Consider the following 24,991-nt stretch of genomic DNA (forward strand, 5'->3'; position numbering starts at 1 on the left):
TATACTTATTTCCTAACTGCATAATAGATAAAACAAGATGTATGAAAAACAATTTATTCCACCAGAGACATTAAAGTTTGTTTCAGCTTAGTTGAACAAAAGTCCAGGGGCTTTTCTTTTCCTTATTCTTGATATCTAATGCAGCTCCCGCCTTAACCAACATGATTGCAGCTGATTCTCTATCTTCTTCACAGGCTAAATGTCTGAAACATATATAAAATTAATTAATTAAATTCAAAGTAACATTACTATAAGGATTTGTTTATCTCTAACTAACTGCAAATAGCAATAGTTTCTCAGTTTGTTAGTGTTTTGGGTCTGATTTGATTACATTACTTACAAAGGTGTGCAGCCTGTAGAATCTTCAGGATCTACTTTGATATCTGGCTGACTTAACAGTAGTTCAACTATGTTATTCCTGCCTAGAGATGCTGCTCTATGAAGGGGAGTAGCATGCAACACATCAGCCTCGTTTACGTTGGCTCCCGCCTCAATGAGCAGCTTTATAACCTGTGAAGTAATGTTGTAAAAATCAGTTAGTACCAGGAAAACCTAGCTTATAAATGTCAAGAGTCTTGTGTGTCCAATTTATAAACTTTATAAATCAAATACTTACATCTTTATGGCCTTTAGAACAAGCATAGTGTAATGAAGTCTGACCCCGGGCTGTTTTATGATTAACATTGGCATTTTTACCAATGAGTAGTCTAACAACCTCAACCTTTCCCGCTGAAGCCCCAAGTATTAGAGGAGTAGAGTTTGTGTCATCAACAGGATCAATAGGACTCCCTGAGCGGATTATAAAATCAACCAAATTCTCATTTCCACCCAGAGCTGCCCAATGAATAAGAAGGCGATTATTCTGTAATACAAATGATCAGCTAGCTCAGTTAAGTCAAAAACCAAGATTAGTATTTAAGTTATTTAAAAGTTATAATTACCGGATCCGGAGTTTTTACCAGGTTTGCATCTTGATCAATTTTAACTTTAACTTGATTAAAGTCTCCTTTGTAAGCAGTTTCGTACACCGATCCAATCGACATTGTGTGAATGTAAGTACGATTGAAGTTTTTTGTATTAAAGGGTTTTTACTAAACTACTTACAACCGTATATCAAGGAGGTATCTCAGGTATCGGCAAGTATAAGTTTTGTTTATTCAATTTTTGATAGTCATGCATTGACATTCAGTTGTCATAATAAAACGAAACTGTTTAAGTTATTTATTTTAAAGCTGAAAACTTGCTTTACGATACAATTTGTATTATACTTGGCTGAAGATTGCGTTTTGTGCTTTTGTGCCTATAATTTAAAAAAATAAATGTTTTGACAGTTATCACAAGGCCACAAGCTGTCTGTGTATGTATATGTATAGCATCGGGCGAGACGAGATAGACGTAAAGCAAGTTGTATTTCATTGAATTTATATTTGGCCGAGTTTAGTAATAGTCGTCGAAGTCGAACGGCGATATTGTGAAATGTTAGGAAAAGTGAATGCTGAAGAAAACTATATATTTATTATCGTTTAATTGATTTGGTACGAATACGTTTTAAGGTACTAAAACAATTTTATTGGTTGTGGATATTTTTTGTTAGTTGTTTGTAAATTAGTGTATTATTTTACATCAAATGACAGAGTTTTCACTATGAATGAATCTTTGTTTTGTTTGGTTTCAGGTACAACAGTGAAAGTAGTAGTTTTATTTTAGTTGTTTACAAAGATGACTTCGCCGTATCATGACTATTATGACGGCAGTAAACTATTTGCGGGATTCGCCAGTAAAATTGGAATGCCGTTGGATCTCGTAAGTATTAAGTTATAGTGTATTGTGTAGTTATGTAGTGAAATTAATCTTGATTTTTAATAGCCCCCTCACTAAATCATACCACTTAATTTTTTAATGTAGAATAGTGTAGGTTTCATTCATATACCCACGTTTTGTTTGCATATCTGCCTCCTGGCACACTATACACTAAGAATTTATATAGAAAAACCTAGAAGTTCAAATCCTATTCATTCACAAGGCATTCATTATGAATTAAATACGTTGGATATCACTATATCGAAAAACAGTCAGCTTGTAAACTATTCCATGTGTATGATTGGTGCATATTTATGTGTGGGAAACAATGTTGAACAGGTAAATTTATTAACTCATAGATTTGAACATATTTAAAGTAAATGTAGTTTCTAAAAATCAAGTAAATTTTTAACCTTTCTGTTGGCCAATTGGCAGAATGAAATTAGATTTATACGAGATTGCCACATATGTGAACTAAAGTATTTGTGTGTTAAGAAATATGGTGCTACTCTAAATTGCCCCTCTGTACCTCTGTTATTTAAATTTGCTCTATGGAGATAAAATTCAGCAATTCTCATAAGTTTGTATATGGATGCAATAAATAGATATGAATATGAATATGGATATTTGGTTCACATCTTGGATTCCTTTTTTGTTACCTAAAATGTATAGTAATCTGGTAACACAAAAACTAAAGTTTCAAATAAACTTTTTCACATCATCTTTCAAGGTATTTTGGGAGATCTGGTAGATCTTGTTCTGCTTCATGTACTCTACCAGACCAGCCGGCAGCCTACCAATTTTTATCAATATTGAAGATGTGGTCTGAATATACAATTTTTTTGAGAATTACTTGTAATGATCAACATCAATTAATTTTTAAACACCTATTTCAAGGTAATTATTCATAAAAAATACAACACCAAACAAAGAAGCGCAAAATGGCAAATAGTTCAGAGTGGTGGCCACTTTGGAAGATCCAAATATCTTATATTTAATTATATTCTTTTAAAAAGAATGTTACACTACACTTTATTTTATTGTGATTCATAGTTTTTCATACATAAATATTGTTTATTTATCCATTTATCATCATGCAAATATTGGGTCCAATCCAACATAGAATGTATTGTAGATGCCAATCATAAAAACCTGTAATTTTACATGTCAAGGTATTTTTACGTTTGCTTACCATTGTTGTTAACTAGTAGAGAATAGTTCTTTGTTTGTAGAAAGACATGTTTTACTGTTAACTGTAGAGGTACATTAAAGAAAATGAATGTCTTGGTAATTTAAAAACAACAGTACTACTGTATAGTATAGAATAGAATGTTATCTGATTATTACCATTGGCAACACTGTTAGCTATACATTTTTAATCCTTATTACAAGGGCATAAAGTCTACCGATGGTTAGTTAAGAGTGTTTCTGTTAGTACAACCACACAAACAGGATACATTATAGCCTACTAAATATTTTAAAGCATCATGTTTTCAATAATCTTCTGTTATTTTATTGTTAATTTATTAGACTACAGTAATAAATTAGTTATTTATGTGACTGGTGCATAATGCCTTATTAAGTACAGTTGCATAAATAACTTTATCTATATCCATATAAGTAATACGTTTTCTACAATATGTACAGATATAGTTTAAATTCAGGTAAGAGGTAATATCAACTACTCACTAGTTGTCTGCTCACTTTTACGGTGCTGTTACACGGCCTACACGGGCAACACAATTGCCAGCAATTTACATACCATTGCCGCGTTTGTTCAATACGCACCAACTAACTATGGAGCAAACGCGGCAATTTATGTGAATTGCTGGTAATTGTGTTGCCCGTGTAACAGCACCTTTATAACGTTCGATGAACTCCATCATCGCAAATATGACTCTTTCTAACAATGTTCTAAAAGTAATTACGAGTATTGGTTGCCGAACTACGATGCACTAGATACAGATTTCTTAATATAGGCCATTTGCTTATCGTTCCTAAGTATATTATAAAGAACTTATGATATGGTATAGTTGTAGATAAAAGAATAGAGGTACATATTTGTAACGTTCCACGGCGAAAGGTACCTTATTGCGGTCGGCATTTATGGCGTTTGTACTGAATTGTTGATAGTATTAATACTGTTAAAATTGGCATAAGTACCGACGTCTATAAAATACCTTTCATCGTAAATTGTCACATTTTAAATCTATGCCGCGTCGCGCTATTGTACCCTACTTCATTCTTGCTGCAGCCAAAGGTCATATTAACTCTAATTGGTGTACAATACGTTTCGCACTCTGGTATGGCCAAGATGCCAGCTTTATACACTTAATTCTGCATATTACGGTGGTTGTATAGGTCTATTGAAGTTTACGCATCTCTTTAGGTAATACAATAGGGTGAATCCACGTAAAAATAACGTGAGTCACGACGAGTGTTTATTTGAACTACAGCTGCAAATTAAAGGATCTATGCATTATATCGGGAAAGTAACACTTATTTAGAGATAGATTATCACTTGAAATTGCGTCGTGAATAAAGGGAACATGCCATAAAATCGTGACTCACGTTACTCTTGCCGCGGATTGACCCAATAGCAATATTTTGCTTTTATTTATTATTTCACCATAGCACTTTATTAGTTTCATCATATTTTCAGTAACATCATATTTTCCTTCCATTAGGTTAATTTTTTGATCGCACAAATAGCTGCACTATGCCTGGCCAGACTGTTTCGGAAACCATTGAGGCTTGCTTCGCCAGAATTTCGTCATTCAGTGTGCCTTACTATAGGTCTGATAATGGGATATTTTTGCTTTGGGAAGTAAGTTTTCATATTTTTTGATCTACATTAATAATGTAAGAATGTAACTTTATTATTTTAATAGTGATTCTTATTTGCCTTTCAATCTTCAATTCTTCATTGCCTGACTTAATCTAATTAAGGTAAATTCTGAAAAAGGTCAAACAGATACCTGCAACTCATGATATCAAGGTTAATACTTATTATGAAAGAAAAAAAAAGTTATAGGTACTCCCGTTTTACTCTTTCAGAACTTACCTTAATTGTTCTTACAAAATACTAACAATTTACATAAATATTAGTTAGTATAATACCTAAAAGACTACCTATTAGCTATAATAATACCTATTGTTTTAACCTCATAACTGTAAAGTCCTTGCATAATCGCGAGACTTCGTTACAAAGAAGCGAAACTCCATGACTGGCTAGTGTTACTGGTTGTATAATGACGGGTTTAGCGGGTCTTTAGCGTTACAGAAAATAATGCAGTAGACGATTTGGTCAAATTTTATTTTACCCGGCTGATGACGAAAAGAAGGTGTTTTTTTGGCTACATTCATGTCGGCCTTTTTAAATTATTTCCTTTGTTTAATGTGACTTGTATTACCTAGAAATGCTCTGTATTAATGACCTAATATACATCTCCAAAGCTGTCAAAAGAAGCGCGGCCTTACCTACCTTTGCATTCACGAGACCGCGCCACACGCGATACTTAGACGTAATATTCAAAATGCTGAAATTGCTGTCTATCGACTAATATGTTAGAGCCGGGACCGGGACTGATGCATTTACCCTATATGCGTATTTAAAAAAAAAGAGAATTTGGCTTCTACGTAACTTAGACTCTGGGCCAATTACCTTCGAACCCCCTTATCTGAGTAGGCTTTTTATCATCCTGGTAGATTATCTCATAAAGCTATAGATAACGCTTTTACTGTTTCCCGTAATTTCTAAAAGTCATATGTGTCAGGGCTGATGGTTTGATTTCAGGAAATAATATCTGATCATGTTTTCAGGCAATCAATACATTTATCGGTTCTGGCTATGCTAAGTTACTCATTGTTGAAGACAATGCCACATCATCTCGTTGGAAAGTAAGTACATACCTACTTATGCTTCTATTGTACCTACTATTCTACTGTACATATAGGAAGAAATACTCAATTTATTTCAGAATTTTATCAGTGATTAAATGCTACTTATCACTGCTTTTGCACTTCGTCTGTCTCATCTATAGATATGATGATCAATAAAACCTATCATACACCCTCACTATATATTACCAAACATCATCTCATTAGTTTCCACGGTTTAGCCTGAAGAAGTAACAGATAGACATACTTTCGCATTTATAATAGTGGAGGGTGCTGCCTTTGTGTGCGTCCTATCCTATATGGCGGTCAAGGGTAGCATCCGCTTGGATTACCAGCTATATTTCATTTGAGCGTCTCTAGTACGTGTTAGTTATGGCCTCACGCACGCCTCCCGATGGATATTGGGAAAGGGATGGAATATATATTACTCTTGGATTCACTAGGATGGGACTCATGAGACTCCCAGTCGGGTCCATTTAGTATCTATAGGGCTATTGGTGTATTAGCGCTTAATTAGTTCAAATATTGTACGCCGCGCAGTCAACTTGTAAAAGGTTGCACATGCACAATCTTAACGGTTAATCTGTTCTGAAATCAGCTCAGGCAATAAACTACTTGCGCCAGCCACAAACAAGATGATGAGGCTAGCCGTGACTAATAAGTACATAAGTACGTCATTCACCTAGACACCTACTCATCGATGCAACTTCGCAATTAGCGGCTATACTGTCTAATGTAGCGTTCCCACTTAAGCGTCGCGTGTCTCGGGGCGCGCAACGGACGTCTCCGCCACGCCGCCTGAATGTAATTCAAAAAACGTCTCCTCAGTACATTTTGTATAGGAAGGACGTAAGACGCGCCCCCAGGTGGCGCGGCGCGCGCCACGCCGCCGCTACGCCACCGCTACGCTACTGAGGAGACGTTTTTTGAATTACATTCAGGCGGCGTGGCGCGGACGTCCGTTCCGCACCTCAGGACATGCGTCTCTTAGATGTGGCCGGTCCCTAGGAACGGCGCTCGAACTTTTTAAATTAGCACTCCTCGCTCCAAATACCTAGGCCGCTCGACAAATTAGCGTTTTCATTGTTATATTCGTGAATGAGATATTAGATAGGTATTGGCAATATTTACGTTTTTATCGTCCCATAAAACCCAATCTTTTCGCCTACCATACCTATCTTCACTTGGCTTTGTTTCTACAACTTCTGCTGAAATGACTGCCTAGTTTTTAGTGCAGACGGAAAACACTTTGCTTACAAGTATTTAATAAAATACTTTTTCATCACACCCGCACTTTAAATGTGCTTTTGCACGCAGGCGGAGCGTGAGTTATACAGGATGTAACATTAATGCTGGTGATCCATTTAAGAGCATAACTGGTATCGAATAGCGGTTACGAATACCACTTCCTTTTTTAAAATAAACACCATGAAAATTAAAGGTACTATAGAAGGTAATGTATAAGCCGTAGGATTTATCTTCGGCAATTATGTTACATAGGTAGTGTAGAAAAATCGTTCTCCCAAGGGAATAATGAAATAACTTGGACCGTACTTAACTTTTTTACATCTATTTACATATTTTTTACATTGCGAGTGTGATGAAAAACATTGTGTGTAACTCGGGGAGTATGAATATTACAAACTCGAGTCTTTAAATCGCTCCGGCAAGCCGTCGCGATTTAACTTACTCTCGTTAGTAATATTCAAATTATTCAACTTCCTCCCCTTGTTGCACAATGTATTATTGTTTCAGTGCTGTTCTGGCGGCGTCGATATTCTATCTGTCATGTATACACTTACATCGACAGATATACCATTCGGATGACTACGCACTGGACATAACAGGTAATACAACACAGATAACATCAGAATCAGCGCCGGCCCGTGCACTCGATCAGGGTAGAGCGAGTTTGAGTTTCGGCGCCCTTGGGAAGAAGTTTTACGACGCAGATAAAAAACCGCGAGCGTAGCGAGCGCGAAATTTTTTTCATATTATTGCCGTAATTTGAAGATTAACGCAATACCTACTATTTTATGGATTTCATCATACAGAGTACGAAAAGGACAAGGGTTGAAATTTCGCAGTCGCACTCTAGTATGGTTGTGGGGCTGAACGTGGATATCATGTACATAAAATAACGAACAAAATGGAGTACTAAAGTGGCCAAGTCAGGAAAGCAGACTTGAAATGAAAACGCGAGCGCGGAATTTTTCCTAAGTAATTAAAAGAGAACTGATATAAATAGTAAGCGATTCTTTTTTCCTATTGACGCAATTTATTAAGACTCAACCCGCTAGCGGGGAAGCAGCGAGCTTTCAAGCTTTGATCAACTGCAGAGCTGCGGTCTTTGGCATATTTTAGGGTATTTTGACTTCACAGCGCCTATGTTCTCGACTTTTAGGCCTTATATTTCGCCATCACTATTATAATTAAGACATTAACTGCGAACTCGATCGTCACCGTCGGGATGCCCATTTCGGTATTTTGCCACTAAGTGCCCTTCGGGATCTTAGTCCTTTGAAGTTCGCTCATCATCTCCTGTGACTCACAAAATTGCGCCTCTCTGAGACGTTTTGCGCCTTTGGCTTTATGAGGAACTCCGCTATGGACTATCGGATAGTCTCATAATTTTGCATTTGGATAGCGACGTAACTTTGTCGTTGTGCCTCACAACAATGTTCGGCGCCCTAGCAACAGCGCCCTTATGAATGTTGGTATATGTTGGCAATGTGGTGCAACTTTCCACAACCTGAATTACAAATCTAGATTTTCAATAGCTAGCTTAATTCCCGACTCCCGCTGGATTAATCCTCGCCGGTTTGTGATATGTGCGCGCCAACGCAATGTATATTTTTTTTGTATGGATTTTTCCAAATTCTCGATTTTGGCGCCCCCTTACCATGTGGCGCCTAGAGCGGCCGCTCCACTCGCTCTACCCTTAATCCGGCCTTGATCAGAATATAACAGATACACCAGCCAGGGTGACACATAGTTAACGAATAATTCCAACCACATTGTTACGTTTTAGCAAAGAGGATCGAAAGTAAAATGTGTAATCACAGTGCATAGACTGCCATCTCTCGACACATCCTTAAAACTTTTGAACCTCAGTTTTGACAATTTGGTCCATATTCTTAGCTTGATATGTGTTAAAATGTCAAATATTAATATTAGCGCCATCTAGCCGAGCGTGCCCCAAAGGTGTATCGCCATTACGGAGTTACATATGTCTTTGGTTTTAGTAAAATACTAATTACTCCATTCTCGGCTGTAGTTAAGGTGAACTCTAAGAACAAATTATTTTCATAGAAAAATATTTTCTTTGTATATGACATTTATTTCAGTTTGTAATAGTTAAGGTGATTTTTTGTTTTAATATATGTTATAGAAAAAATAACCACCCATATTAGTCACCAAACCTACGTATTTATCTTAGTTTGCAACTTTGCATACGCCACAATAATTACACATTTTTTAAGGTTGTGTAAAGCCTACATGTATAATTAGTACCTAGAAACCAAAAATAGGCCCTTATTTATTTTGTACACCCCACGATACTCGTATCTGATTATTACTATTCAATCTTGCATTACGCTGGGTTACTACTACGCTGCGTTTCGATCTAAGTTATATAGAAACTGGAATGATGCGGTTCCAATTCGGACATCGCACTTTATTGTAGGAAATTACACCAATTGAAGGCCTCTCTTGGCAATCATAATGATCAGAAATATGTTACAATATGTCATCCTCAGATTTAGAATGCGTATCATCATCTTTGTTTACAATATTATTCTTAAGAGCGCTATGACAAAAAAAGGCGATATATTGTAAAATGTACAATATTTATCGGCAAAATTGTACACTTTACTCATACTAAAAGACAGTTAAAGTACTTGTTTCAGTTAGAAAATCTAATTAACTGTCGGTTCATTAAAAAACATATGGATGAAAAAGCGTTTTCAATTAGTAATGATTTTTTTTCTGATGCTCGTTTAGGAAAAACCGCGCGAAGCACAGATTTCGGAGCTCTTATTATGTACAATTTGATAAGCTCACTCTCATAAATGCGGTAAATTTAAATTCCTAATATCTTGTACTTTAGGCCCATTAAACAATATTTATCATTTAATCCTTTGAAATTGAGAAATTGAAAGTAAAACGAACTCAATTTTGTCTTGAAAATACATCGAAACAAGTGATCATTTCTCCGAAAATCTACATGTTATCGAAGTTATTTTAGTATATAAATAATCTGCACAATGTGCTTAAACTGCTGTTATCCATTTGTCGTTATAATATTTTATCATGATTTTTTGCCAATTTTTTGAAAACTAGCCTTCCTGTCGCTATTTTACCGGCGACGGACGCCTGCGATTTCAGTGCCGCGCCGGAGCTCGAGGAGGTAAGACGTATGTCGCTTTGGTCTCCGAGTTTTCATCGCAAACGTCGAGAATATTTATCGTTGTGTGGGTCGGACGCCTTGTTTATACACGGGCTATCCTCGCATTGTGTGTGTGTAAACAGCGACCAACGAATTTGATCCTAGATCCGTAAATATTTGCTTTTGTAATACTTTGTTATGTTTGAATGTTAAAGTATTACAACATTGTGATGATAAAAATGTGAAAATTACAATACGGTCAAGATGATAAGACACATCAAGATGGTACTCGGGATCTGATGATGGAGCCAGAAGGTGGTCACCAGTACCAGTGAACCATGTAAGTAAACGACTTCGTGTTTAGGCTCGTTGGGTTCGTCTCAACAAGACCTTTGACAAGAGGTGGTACTCAGGGTCTGATGATGGAGCCAGATGGTGGTCACCAGTACCAATGAACCATATAACTAAACCCAGAGATGGGGAAATCGTAATCGATTCCGGATTACACGATTACTTGATTTTACTTTGTAATCTGACACTACTGGGTGTCAGATTACTTGTAATGTAATCAAGTGAAACGGTAAATTACCATTACATGTAAAGGAATCACTAATCATCTATACAATCATTACTATTACCAATAATTCGGAATCATAGTCGATTCAAAATAACTGAAATTATTGACTTGATTACTTTCAGATTACGAATATGTAGTACCTCAGATTGCTGACTGTCACTTTGATACAAAAGTCATCATGGGTGTTGTAAAATAGGTTTTAGGGGGTGCTGATTCCAAAATTAATGACCAATGTGGAATCTGACATTGCTGACTGTCACTTTGACACAAAAGTCGTCATGGGTGTCGTAAAATAGGTTTTAGGGGGTGCTGATTCCAAAATTAATGACCAATGTTCAATCTGACATTGCTGATTGTCACTCTGACACAAAAGTCGTCATGGGTGTCGTAAAATAGGTTTTAGGGGGTGCTGATTACAAAATGAATGACCAATTTGGAATCTGACATTGCTGACTGTCACTTTGACACAAAAGTCGTCATGGGTGTCGTAAAATAGGTTTTAGGGGGTGCTGATTCCAAAATTAATGACCAATGTGGAATCTGACATTGCTGACTGTCACTTTGACACAAAAGTCGTCATGGGTGTCGTAAAATAGGTTTTAGGAGGTGCTGATTCCAAAATTAATGACCAATGTTCAATCTGACATTGCTGACTGTCACTCTGACACAAAAGTCGTCATGGGTGTCGTAAAATAGGTTTTAGGGGGTGCTGATTCCAAAATTAATGACCAATTTGGAATCTGACATTGCTGACTGTCACTTTGACACAAAAGTCGTCATGGGTGTCGTAAAATAGGTTTTAGGGGGTGCTGATTCCAAAATTAATGACCAATGTGGAATCTGACATTGCTGACTGTCACTTTGACACAAAAGTCGTCATGGGTGTCATAAAATAGGTTTTAGGGGGTGCTGATTCCAAAATTAATGACCAATGTTCAATCTGACATTGCTGACTGTCACTCTGACACAAAAGTCGTCATGGGTGTCGTAAAATAGGTTTTAGGGGGTGCTGATTCCAAAATTAATGACCAATGTTCAATCTGACATTGCTGACTGTCACTTTGACACAAAAGTCGTCATGGGTGTCGTAAAATAGGTTTTAGGGGTGCTGATTCCAAAATTAGTGACCAATTTGGAATCTGACATTGCTGACTGTCACTTTGACACAAAAGTCGTCATGGGTGTCGTCAAATAGGTATCCGGAGGTGTTTGAAAACTAATGACCAATTTGGAATCTGACACTGTTGACTGTCACTTTGACACAAAAGTGATCATGGGTGTCTTCAAATAGGTTTTCATGGGTACTGATCTCAATATTAATGATCAATTTGGAATCTGACATTGCTGACTGTCACTTTGACATAAAAGTCGTTATGGGTGTCATCAAATAGGTTTCCAGGGGTACTGTGCAATGTCAGGTTCCAAATCGGTCATTACTTTTTAAATCATTTCATTAATTTTGGAATCAGTACCCCCTAAAAACTATTTGACTACACCCATGATTCCTTTTGTGTCAAAATGACAATTAGCACTGTGAGATTCCAAAATAGTCGTTAATTTTGGAATCAGCACCCCCGGAAACCTTTTTGACGACACCCATGACGACTTTTGTGTCAAAGTGACAGTCAGCAATGTCAAGATTCCAAATCGGTCATTAATTTTCAAATCAGCACCTCCGGAAACCTATTTGACGACACCCATGACGACTTTTGTGTCAAAGTGACAGTCAGCAATGTTAGATTCCACATTGGTCATTATTTTTGGAATCAGCACCCCTAAAACCTATTTTACGACACCCATGATGACTTTTGTGTCAAAGTGGCAGTCAGCAATGTTAGATTCCACATTGGTCATTAATTTTGGAATCAGCACCCCCTAAAACCAATTTTACGACACCCATGACGACTTTTGTGTCAAAGTGACAGTCAGCAATGTCAGATTCCACATTGTTCATTAATTTTGGAATCAGCACCCCCGCAAACCTATTTGACGACACCCATGACGACTTTTGCGTCAAAGTGACAGTCAGCAATGTCAGATTCCACATTGGTCATTAATTTTGGAATCAGCACCCCTAAAACCTATTTTACGACACCCATGACGACTTTTGTGTCAAAGTGACAGTCAGCAATGTCAGATTCCAAATCGGTCATTAATTTTTAAATCAGCACACCCGAAAACCTATACTCGTGGTATATGCACTTGAAATGTGAAAGTGAAAATGCTAGAATGACATGTAAACCACGAAGTTGTATAGTCATATTGTTCATTAGTATTGGTGACCACCATCTGGCTCCATCATCAGACCCTGAGCACCACCTTGAAGTAATTAGAATTGTATTTGTCTTATTTTATCATCATATTAATATATACTTTACTCTAATACTTATCATATAACAAAAGCAAATATTTGGGATGGGGTCTACTTTTATAATTATTACTTTAATTTTTTAAATAAATTTTAACATAATTGATATTATTTCGCGCTATATTCTCGTATTTTCGTACAAAATAATGTTTATTAGAAACCAAAAGTTTATATCGAGATAGTAGATTGTGGTTGTTATCAAAATTCCATAGAAAGGATCAAGATTGTTTTGTCCATTATTGTAGTGCGAGCGAGTGATAAGACGTGCTAGAAAGGGTCGGCGGCATATTGGGCTCGCGCGGCGGGTAAAATACCTAATTTCGCCCGACGCCGAAATGTTATAACGCTCTTGTCTATGATTTGTATGTTACCCCAACAGTCCACAATGTTAAATATCAATATTAGCGCTATCGAAACGAGTATCAACTTTGGTAAGCAAAGCCTTACGAAATACTCCTTCCAAAACTCTCGATGTGGATTCCTGGCCGGTCCCTGTTGCCTCCACCGGTTTCTGTTAACCACGTTTTTGACGACAATGTAGAAAGAACAGGGGGGTTACCATGACGTACTAAAGACGTTCAGTTTAGGTTGAGAGAAAGGGACACAGCTATAGCAGTTAAATAGCTCCGTCCCTCTCTCTCAACCTAAACTGAACGGCTTTAGCACGTCATGGTAACCCCCCAGGATGACGAGTCTTATTTATTTATTTTTGCACTTGACTGTACTCCCTGGAAAAGGGTTAAGACTTCAAAAGCGATTATACATAGAGGTTGCTGTGAATATTTTCTTTGTAAGTGTTGTGTCCTCTGATTTGAAGTGGTACTTATCGATATCAGAATTATTGAAGTTACTGAATGTTATGTCGACTTGTCCAGCACTAACCACTAACCAGTGTATATAGGTAAGGCACCTAACGAGCGGTGTTATAAGTAGAGCGACTTAGAATTTTCGCAATTGTTATAATATTGCATTGGAATATATTTTCAATTCAATACGGTTATATAATGACTCAAAAAAAATATACCCCATCGCATTTCTTATTTTATACAATCCATCGTAATAACTAACCTTGATAAAGTTTATGTAGTTAAAGGAAAACTAAGAACTAGAAAGGCAAAGATAATTAATTTCATTGTCTTTTATGCAATGTACCTACGTTTGTTTTTGTTGACAATTGAATGAGTCATGTAGCTATAGTTATCTGATCCGCAAGCTCTTGTAATACATAGCCACCAGCAGTTTCAATAATATGTTTACATGACCAATCTTGACCTGTTTGTCTTGTCTCTGTTTGTTATCTCATTACAATTTGCATCAATATTTTATTGTTTTATTTTATGTAAATATCTTATCTGAATAATGTTTTAAATGTAGCTTAATGTACTTATTGGCCTACAGATTCTCCGTTTGCTCTGCTACCTATGCATTTAATCGGTTTTTTTTACCCCGCCCTGTGCTGCCAGGAACCTAAAAGCGCGATTCTCGCTTGAACTTGAATGGTCACCTAAATGATCTAAATATCTATTTAACCCTTATAGTAAGGCGGCGAAATTGAAAAAAGTCGTCTAGTTTTGAAGTTGATGTGACTGGAGACTATACTGCTGACAAGTGGTATCGTTGTGATCGGGAGACTTTACTGAGTACGAAATAATGACTTGTCGCTTTCTCAGACTGTGGGGGGTTAACTATGACGTCACAAAAACCGCGGTCCCGGGTTTCAATTTTTTGCCAATTTGTCTAGAACCCCTTATCCAATTTTGAAAAATGAGGTGTCGATTGAAAGCGTATAACTTGCTGATTAAGATTTCTTGTATGTGAAAAGTATAGTTTTGTCAGTTATTTTTTTATTGAGAATAATGCAAAAAAAAACGTTTTTTGACTCTCTTTTTTGACTTTTGTGACTCAAAAAGGCAATGAAAACGGCCACTTAGATAAAATAGTACATTACGATACAAGTGCGTAAAAAAGGAAGTTCGAAACGAGTGGCGATAGATTAAAACACGACCGAAGGGAGTTTCGCACGTGTATCGTACGACGTTTTTCAGTACAGATGGCAATCCGAAGTTTCGACCTGGCATATAATGAACCACTTCTCGCACTAGTGCGTAAAAAAAACACCATCTGTACTGAAAAATATGTTATATAAATCATTTAGCCACATTATTAAGCTATCCGTTACTTTTAAAATTTCTTCGATCGGATAATAAATAAGCAAACTACAAGCACATAACCGAATTCGAGGCACATCGTTTGACACGCGCTCCCATACATTCGGCGTCAAACAAATTACACCTCGCGCAAATATTCCTTTCAAGCAAATACAGCTCTAACCACTTGATAGAGTTGACAGTCCCACGAATCCCACGATAGCATAGTATCCAAAAAAAATGCAGCAGACAGTCCCGGATACCTTACTATCCAAAGGAGGGGATGGAGAAACAGTTGATTAAAGTGACATCTAGCGAAATCTTGCGGCATTATTTACTTATTCTCTTGATACAATAACGTAGCCTAACTACATAGTTTGCTACAAAAAGTATAGATGGCAGTGTACGCTCGTTACTTAGTCAATGAAAAAATATATTCGGCAGTGCCTTGTCAAACTCCGCGTGTTTGATTTTGAATTTGTTTAATTTTTTTTGGATATCTTCATGAGAACTGTATGTGTTGGAACGTAGCCTAACTACATAGTTTGCTACAAAAAGTATAGATGGCAGTGTACGCTCGTTACTTAGTCAATGAAAAAATATATTCGGCAGTGCCTTGTCAAACTCCGCGTGTTTGTGTGTGATTTTGAATTTGTTTAATTTTTTTTTGGATATCTTCATGAGAACTGTATGTGTTGGTTGTGGTATCATTATAAAGGTAAAATAGTACATTTCTCTAATACGTAATAAAAAAAGAGGGTCATCGCTCAAAATTTCCTGTAATTTAAGTAATAGTCAAATAAAAAATTTCTTCAGTTTTTACCGATTACATAAGTTTAACCTTGATTATAGTATATAATCATACATATTTTACTATCACTATAATTTTATTTCAATTACTGTACGTTCATTTATGCCGAAGTATTTTTTTTAACTATATCTAGTGTAGTTTAGAAGATACAGACGTTTTTGTAGAAAGTTGTGGATGCGCAGCGCGCTGCGTGTTGACCGGAAAATGGTCGCGCGGGCTGGACTGTCAAGTGGCTAATCTTATTCATTGTAGCCTATCAATATTGGTATCATTTCAAAGTACAATTAAATTCCCCTAAGAAACAATATCTACCATTTTCTTAAAATCAATAATCGCCAGTCTACGGTGGTTACAAAGAAAAAAAGCAACCCGCTTTTTCAAAGTACAATTAAATTCCTCTAAGAAACAATATCTACCATTTTCTTAAAATCAATAATCGCCAGTCTACGGTGGTTACAAAGAAAAAAAGCGGGGATGCGATTTGAGTGGTTCCCTAGGTTTGATACCCTAGATGAGTTTACAAGGGGAGGTAAAGGTGACATATGGGTTGTTTTCTCGCCTGAAAGCTACACGGAGGGCCAGGGGAGGAAAAACTAGGGTTTAAGTTTAGTTTTAAGTTATTTTTGCCTTTATTTGTTGATTTTATTGTGTTTAATTTTTTTGTAATTTTATCCAGAATACACGTTGGTTTCTTTTGCTGAAAATTTCCTTTTTTTATGATAAATTGATGAATTTTATTGCATTTTCCGATAGAGAGTAAAATTAACTCTCAAATAAGGCCACATAGTCATACTTTTACTTATCTTATCTTATACTATTAAACGAGCAATTCTTGTATATTTATTTATTTATTTATTTATTTATTTATTTATATATACCGACGATCTCGGAAACCGCTCTAACGATTTCGCTGAAATTTGTTTTGTGGGGGTTTTCGGGGGTGAAAAATCGATCTAGCGTAGCCTTAGATCCCGGAAAACGCGAATTTTCGAGTTTTCATGAGTTTTTCTTTCGCATTTGTAAACGTAAAATATGGTCCTTAATTTCGCCGCGCGCGCATCGATTCCGCTTAGCTCAGTCGCACGAGGTCGGTCTAATGTACGCAGATAGATCGTAGGTGTCAGGGTTTCGAATCCCGGTCAGAAATTAAGTTTTTGTTTTTGTATTTATAAGAGTTTTTTTTTTATCTAAAGACGTGATATATTAAAATAGAACCGAGCGAAGCTCGGTCGCCCAGATATTATAATATTAAGGGTAATACCGCTTGAACTCAAACGACTGAGAGTTGCGGTTTTTTTGACCCAGTATTTAAAGTAATCGTAAAATCAAAACGATTGGACTTCGGTCGTTATACACATTAAATTCCTAAAATGAAGTTATAATGTTTTAGTAATTATAATCATCACTTTTAACCTCTTTTCTGAAAACATAATTATTCAATAAAAGTCAAGATAAGATTAAGAGCTTATTTATTAATAATAATGCGTTATAAATATGTAATAGTTGTTAGGGTACACAGGGTACACTTGTAAGTAAGTACATGCAGCGCCTGCAAATACACTCTGTCAAAAAAATCACACATCAATCGTTTGCGTTAAAGCAGTATTGACCCACATATTAGAGCAATTTCTAATTTGTATTTTTTTGCTATGTGCTGTATTGTGTTGTTATTTATTTTTAACCGCCGCCTCAAATCTCAAAGGAAGGGGTTCTCAATTCGTCTGTATTTCTCTCAGAACCCAGTTCCCATTTTTCTCAGAACCCAGTTCTGATGATGGGATCCTGGAGAAATCGAGGGAACTCCTCAAATCTGAAAGGCATACATATGGTGATTTTTGTGTTTTTAAAGGAACAGCATACATTTACGTACGGAACAGTGACATTTGGTGCAGTGGAACTGCTGATGATGGTCAGAACGGAACTCCTCAAATCTGAACGGCACGCTCATAGTGACTTTGGTATTTTTATAAGAACAGCATGCCCTTACGTCCAGAACAGTGACATTTGGTGCAGTGGAACTCCTGATGATGGTCAGAACGGAACTCCTCAAATCTGAACGGCACGCTTATAGTGACTTTGGTATTTTTATAAGAACCGCATGCACTTACATCCAGAACAGTGACATTTGGTGTAGTGGAAGTGCTGATGATGGTCAGAACGAAACTCCTCAAATTTGAACGGCACACTTATAGTGACTTTGGTATTTTTATAAGAACAGCATGCATTTAAGTTCAGAACAGTAACATTTATTTAGTTATGTTTGTTAAGCATATTGAGTTTTCTAGTCAAATTTTGTCAAGCTTCGATTTCTCATAATCGGATTCATGAGGAATTCAGGAAACTCCTCAAACCTTAACGGTATACGTATATTGATTTTTGTTGCCATCAAATAATTAAAGCATTAAAAACAGTTTTAAAAAATACCTACACATTTCTACATAATCAAACATTCGCAAGTAGCTTTCACCAGAACCCCAAAGGCGGCTTTTTTTTTTCTTAAAAATTATTTAGTTTCACAGTGCCTTGGTTTTACTGCTATGCTATGTAACTTATCTGAATAAAACATCCATACTAATATTATAAATGCGAAAGTAACTCTGTCTGTCTGTCTGTCTGTCTGTCTGTTACGCTTTCCCGCTTAAACCACGCAACCGATTTTGATGAAATTTGGAACAGACAATCTTTAGACCCTGAGACAGAACATAGGCTACTTTTTATTTCGAAAAAAAAAGGGATGAAGGGGTTGAAAAAGAGGTTGAAAGTTTGTATGGGATTTCTTAATTTTAAATGATAAAACCATGAAACTTTATATTTTAGCACTTGATAAGAAATCATTAAACATATATTTAAAGTCACATACAGGTCGAACGCGATTAATTAACATTATTTTTACCTTTAAAATAAACATTAACTAAAAGCGGGTAGATTATATATATTTGTCTACCCCGAACATTTATATAAATTAATATCGGGTAGTTTTGTGTTGTTTACATCTCCGGTGACATTTTGCTGGGACGTCAGTCTTCCGCGACCACGGCCAGTGTAGCCTGGCCGAAACGTTGGGAAAAAAGGTAAAAATAATGTTAATTAATCGCGTTCGACCTGTATGTGACTTTAAATATGTGTACAAAGCGCGAGAACTTAAAGTGTTATATCATTGAACATCTTGATAAGGGATAGGGATAGCGATAGGGATAGCTATAGGGATAGCGATAGGGATAGCGATAGCGATAGCGTTAGCGATAGCGATACGGATACGGATAATATGGGTATCGTTAGAGGGATACGGATAATCGATCGGCGGTCTCTTACAATCAATGTGCTCTAAGACGATCGTTGTTTGCTTGCTTGAAGATTACGTTTGCGATTAGTATAAGAAAAATGTAAAAAATTGTAAGGGATAATAGAAAAAAGTACTTTTTACCCACCGATCATAGTGTCGAAATACGGGCTATGTGGGATGTTTATAAAGGTTTCCCCAGCGTATATAGAATTACCTACGCTGTGGTCGATGTGTAATATTTCTACAATCATTGCAAGCAAAAGTATTATGTGCAATCGAAATAATCGCAGATAAATATACCTACAGAGAAACCTACGGTCCCTACGGATCCAAATGAAAATCTTAATGAATACTTTCAATACTTTTATTACGCGGGCGAAGCCGCGGGTAAAAGCTAGTAAATAATAAATGACATAAGGAAAAGTAGTTATGACTATGTGGCCTTATTTGAAAGATAATTTTACTCTCTATCGGAAAAAGCTATAAAAATGTTTACACTTCCCATAAAGAAAGGAAATTTTCAGCAAAAGAAACCAACGTGTATCCTGGATAAAATTACAAAATAATTAGACTCAATAAAATCAACAAATAAAGGAAAAAATAACTTAAAACTAAACTAAAACCCTAGGTTTTCCTCCCCTGACCCTCCCTGTAGCTTTCAGGCGAGAGAACGTGTGATACTATACAGCACGACCACGGATGATTTTATTAATTCTGATGCGGTACAAATTCACGAAAAAAAATGTACTTTTTTGTACTGACGTTTAAAAAAAATGTACCCTTATAATTTTGGAGTTTCGACATAGGGCCCGGGGTCGTGCTAGGTAGGTACTCCCTGGCATGACCACACTATATTAATGAGATTTTAAATTTCTGTTGCAGTACAAATTCACGAAAAAAAATGTACTTTTTTGTACTTACCTTTTAAATAAAAATACCCTCATGGTTTCGGAGTTTTGACATGGGATGCCAAAAAAACCGGTCAAGTGCGAGTCGGACTCGCTCACCGAGGGTTCCGTACAAACTTTCAATAGTTGAATCATCAAAATGTTATTCATAGAACTCTACAGATTTTACTAAATCCCTCAAGACTCAATTTCCCACATAACAAGTAATATTTTAATATACAATTTTATTGGTAGACAACGTCCAAATAAAATCAAGACTATTAGGCTTCAATAGTTTACGACTTACGACATGTCGCAACGACGCTCCTGAACCGACCTCATTATATCAGGAAAAACGCGATGTAGGAAATGAGCGTTCAACGTACAGCGACATCTATCGGCAAATTGAGTAAACTAATGCGCGCGAGCAAGATGATTTTTATTATGGAATAATTGTTTATTGCGTGAACCGATTTTAACCATTTTGCCTCTATTTGAAAGCAGGTAATTTCATTGTTATTTTGTAAAAAAATACAGGTACAATAAACACCCGCAAGGGTGTTGAAATTGAAAATGTAAATCTGAAAGGTTTTTTATAAATAAATAAAAAAGTTTTCAAGATACGTGTACGATTTTATTTTTCCTGTAATATTCATTATAATACCCATGTTTGGTGAAAATTTCATACATTTATGTTGGTAAACTTCGGAGATAAGGGGGGGGGGAACGGTATTTTTTTTTACATTTTCCTTCAAAAAACATTTTTTTTCCACAATGAAAAAATTATAAAAAATAGTTTTGATATGTACAATTTGAGCTCTTTCTAACGATACCCCACTTGACCTAGTTACTTGAAATTTTCAGTTTGCCCCCCTTTCATTTTGGCCATTTTCTATCATTTATATTAATTTATTTAAAAAAAAAAAAATACTTTCAACTTGTAGAGGTTTACAATGTTTATAACTATTCCAAATTTCATATCGATAGCATAAGTAGTTCTCGAGATATTTAACAATGTGACAGACGGACAGACAGACGGACAGAGTCGCACCATAAGGGTTCCTGTTGTACCTTTTTGGTACGGAACCCTAAAAAGTACATTTTTTTTCGTGAATTTGTACTGCGACAGAAATTTAAAATCTCATTAAATATAGTGTGGTCGTGCCAGGGAGTACCTACCTAGCACGACCACGGGCCCTATGTCGAAACTCCAAAATCATAAGGGTACATTTTTTTTAAACGTCAGTACAAAAAAGTACATTTTTTTTCGTGAATTTGTACCGCATCAGAATTAATAAAATCATCCGTGGTCGTGCTGTATAGTATCACACGAGAGAACGACCCATATGTCACCTTTACCTCCCCTTTTAAACTCGTCTAGGGTATCACACCTTAGGAAGCACTCAAATAGCATCCCCACTTTTTTTCTTTGTAACTACCGTAGATTGGCGATTATTGATTTTAAGAAAATGGTAGACATTGTTTCTTAAAGGACTTTAATTGTACTTTCATATGATATCAATATGAATAGGTTACAATGAATAAGATTAGAGGTATATTTGCTTGAAACGATTTTTGCGCAAGGTGTAATTTGTTTGACGCCGAATGTTATGGGAACGCGTGTCAAGCGGTACGCCCCGCCTGCGGTTATGTGCTTGTAGTTTGCTTATTTATTATCCGATCGAAGAAATTTAAAAAGTAACGGATAGCTTAATAATGTGGCTAAATGATTTATATAACATATTTTTTATCTAAGAGGCCTTTTTATTGCCTTTTTAGAGTGACAGAAGTAAAAAAGACAGCCAAAAAAATATATTTTTGCATTATTATTAATAAAAAAATAACTGCAAAACTATACTTTTAACGTAATACCAAATATTAAAGGACACTGTATAAGCTTTCAAATGATATCTCATTAATTGACAAAATCGAATAAGGGGTTCTAGTCAAATTGAAACCCGGGACCGCGATCTTTGTGACGTCATAGTTAACCCCCCACAGTCTGAGAAAGCGACAAGTCATTATTTCGTACTCAGTAAAGTCTACCGATCACAACGATACCACTTGTCAGCAGTATACTCTCCAGTCACATCAACTTTTTCCGAGACCCTCTGGCCGCTCTACTATTATAAATGGGCCCACTGACAAATCTAATTCCCTTATTTTCGGACCGTTAAGGCTCACGGGCACATCAGCTGCATCCCCGCCCTATACCCCTTCATTAGAGTGCGCCCTTCTCATTCCCATGGTCACTGCCCATCGACAGCGTACCGTAAACAACGCTTATCGGTATCTGGTATGTCTGCTATCAGACGAACAAACAGATCGCTAATCTCCACCATTGATAATCGAGAATATCGAGATGCTTAGATTTTCAGCCCGTGCGTGAATTCCTCAATAGAGTTGAGGAAGCGCTAATAGGGCTTAGGTGCATCTTAAGCACATAGCTATAGATGGACCATGGATATGCCTACCAAGCAGGGTATTAATTAGCCACTGTTAAAAATGTTTCCATATTAATAATGCAGATTGATATGGCAAAATTTAATAGACATCCAATATTCAACATTTGAGAATTTTATACCGAGAAGAAATCAGCAACATTTTTCTGTCAGCATCGTATTACCTTACCTGCTGTTCAATGTAAAGCCCTCTACATTTGCGTCCATATAATTATATCCTTGATCTAGAGATGGGCCGAATATTCGGTATTCGGCATATTCGGCAAGTTTTTCAATGTTCGTATTCGGCCGAATAGTTCGGTAAGTTCGGTTATATTGCTGAATATTTACCGAATAAACAAAGGAAATAAATAGCGTAAGTTGTTTCGTAATTCATCGGATAATGGCATCCTATTTTAGGATTCTAAGGAACCACCAAAGGGATTTAAATATGCGTTAAAATATATATACCTAAAATAATTAATTAATTATGTAAAAAAGTAAAATAACGTAGCTTAACATACAAAAACCAAAATTTTGTTATGCACCAAATTATAGGAACATTAAGAGCCTTAGTACTCATTACTAACCAATCATTGAAAAGTTTTAAACTCTAAGGATTTAAAATATGGCGGAACCGAATATTCGGCTGAATATTCGTATTCGGCAAAGTCCGTATTCGGCCCATCTCTACCTTGATCCCTACAATCCTACCTACTTGATTGCGTCTAACAGTAGCAGACTCATTAACACACGCGGCGCATACCAGAAATCTGACAATATATGTATATCACAAATCTTTACTAAATATATAACATAGTTAATACTATCAAAGAGGATCGAGTATTATAGAGAGTTACTGTCGAAGTAAAATGTGTAAACACAGTGCATAGACTGCCATCTCTTGACACAGGCTTAAAACTTTTGACCCCAGTTTTGACAATTTGGCCCATATTCTTAACTTGATATGTATTAAAATGTCAAATATTAATATTATAATATTAGCGCCATCTAGCTGAGCGTACCCCAAAGGTGTAATGCCATCTAGCTTGGCCACCGTACCTTTTTCTGTATGGTACTGAGGTACGTTTTTTTCTTAGACTTTATCTGTATATACGGTGTTATATATGTCTTTGATACTATATACTCTATGCCGTATCCTGTCAACGACTTGTAATGACATTGAACTCGCTGATGGTCGTCGCCGTTAAACAAAACACAAAGAGCTATTAATGCGCGATAAGCCGGCGAAGAATGTGAGATGTCTTTAATGACAGTTACTGTTCTCTCTTTATTAGAAATATGGATCGATTCATAAAACTGCTTCTTTGATTTGTTATCTTTGAAGTAGAGTACATTAGACCCATTTATTAAAATTATGACAGTAAACGATATATCCGAAGACCGCAGCCAAATAGCACTAAACCCTACTCATAGTGTTGTGTTCCTCCCGGTGAGTACGGCTGCCAGAGCTCAACGAGGGTGCGGTGTTCTGGTGACGGAAGGACCTAGGGAACTAATTTGTTCCGTCTATTGTCCTTTGAGTCGTCGGCAACCCGAACCCTCCTTGGAACTGTACAAGTTTCTAATGGGTTGGCAACGCGCATGTGACACTCCTTGAGTTGCAGGCTTCCATAGGTTACGGTGACCGCTTTCCATCAGGCGGACAGTATGCTTGTTTAACACCGACGTAGTATTAAAAAAATATATCCACAGCCACCTACAAGATAAATACCTTGGCTCTTGAATAAAACGCACCAGTTCTTAAAATTGAAACTGAAATACTACTAGACTAATACACCTACTACTATATGTAGACCTACTATAGACTATATAATACTAGACTTCTCGTATTTATTATCTCGGTCAAGTGTGTCGCAACTTTATCACTTTTTCTGCTTCTTCAATCTATGTTGAACACCTATGTCCTATGTAATCATTCACCAGAATACATTTTAAATCAGTCATATTTTACAGGTCCCTTAATGGTGATAACGCAGAGAGTGACTTCCCTGGCCTACACGCTACAAGACAATCTAAGCCAGAAGGAGATCAACTCCAACACGAAAGTTCCCGAATCGTCTCTCGTGCACAGAATCGACAAGATTCCGTCTCCTCTCGAGTACTTCGCCTTCACACTCGCGTTTCAAACGCTCATGTGTGGACCGGTAGTGTTCTATACCGATTATATCAACTTTATAGAAGGCGCTAGAATTGACGAGGTATCTATGGTTTTTAAGACTTTTGATTACCTAGCAGTGGCGGCTGGTGAAAATTTCTGCTAGGCAACACTGAGCAAAAAGAAACCTACCTTTACATTAGGTACTTTACTAGTAGGTAATTAATCACTAAACAATTTTAGGCAAGCCTGTGGTAATCGGCTTATGTGG

General features: G+C 36.5%; 2 protein-coding genes across 5 annotated transcripts in view; one reads left to right on the forward strand and one right to left on the reverse strand.

Annotated features, from left to right (window-relative positions):
- Positions 1-38: 38 nt before the first annotated feature.
- Positions 39-1,155, reverse strand: LOC125233408 (26S proteasome non-ATPase regulatory subunit 10-like). The gene is given in 5 exon segments (XM_048139422.1): positions 39-112; positions 115-203; positions 341-510; positions 617-862; positions 942-1,155. Coding segments are annotated over 5 exon segments (666 nt in total). The 5' UTR covers positions 1,044-1,155; the 3' UTR covers positions 39-53.
- A 228-nt stretch (positions 1,156-1,383) lies between these two features.
- Positions 1,384-24,991, forward strand: part of LOC125233148 (lysophospholipid acyltransferase 6) — a 34,116-nt gene continuing 10,508 nt past the window's right edge. Inside the window, exons 1-6 of one of the 4 annotated variants that reach the window (XM_048139028.1) lie at positions 1,384-1,553; positions 1,676-1,803; positions 4,488-4,627; positions 5,623-5,700; positions 7,456-7,547; positions 24,579-24,823. In XM_048139028.1, coding sequence (XP_047994985.1) covers positions 1,720-1,803; positions 4,488-4,627; positions 5,623-5,700; positions 7,456-7,547; positions 24,579-24,823 — 639 coding nt within the window. In that variant the 5' untranslated portion in view covers positions 1,384-1,553; positions 1,676-1,719. The remainder of the gene's footprint in view (positions 1,554-1,675; positions 1,804-4,487; positions 4,628-5,622; positions 5,701-7,455; positions 7,548-24,578; positions 24,824-24,991) is intronic. The other 3 variants (XM_048139029.1, XM_048139030.1, XM_048139031.1) reach the window with 3 other exon arrangements.

The sequence above is a fragment of the Leguminivora glycinivorella genome, chromosome 14, assembly GCF_023078275.1.
Source record: "Leguminivora glycinivorella isolate SPB_JAAS2020 chromosome 14, LegGlyc_1.1, whole genome shotgun sequence".
NCBI lineage: Eukaryota > Metazoa > Arthropoda > Insecta > Lepidoptera > Tortricidae > Leguminivora > Leguminivora glycinivorella.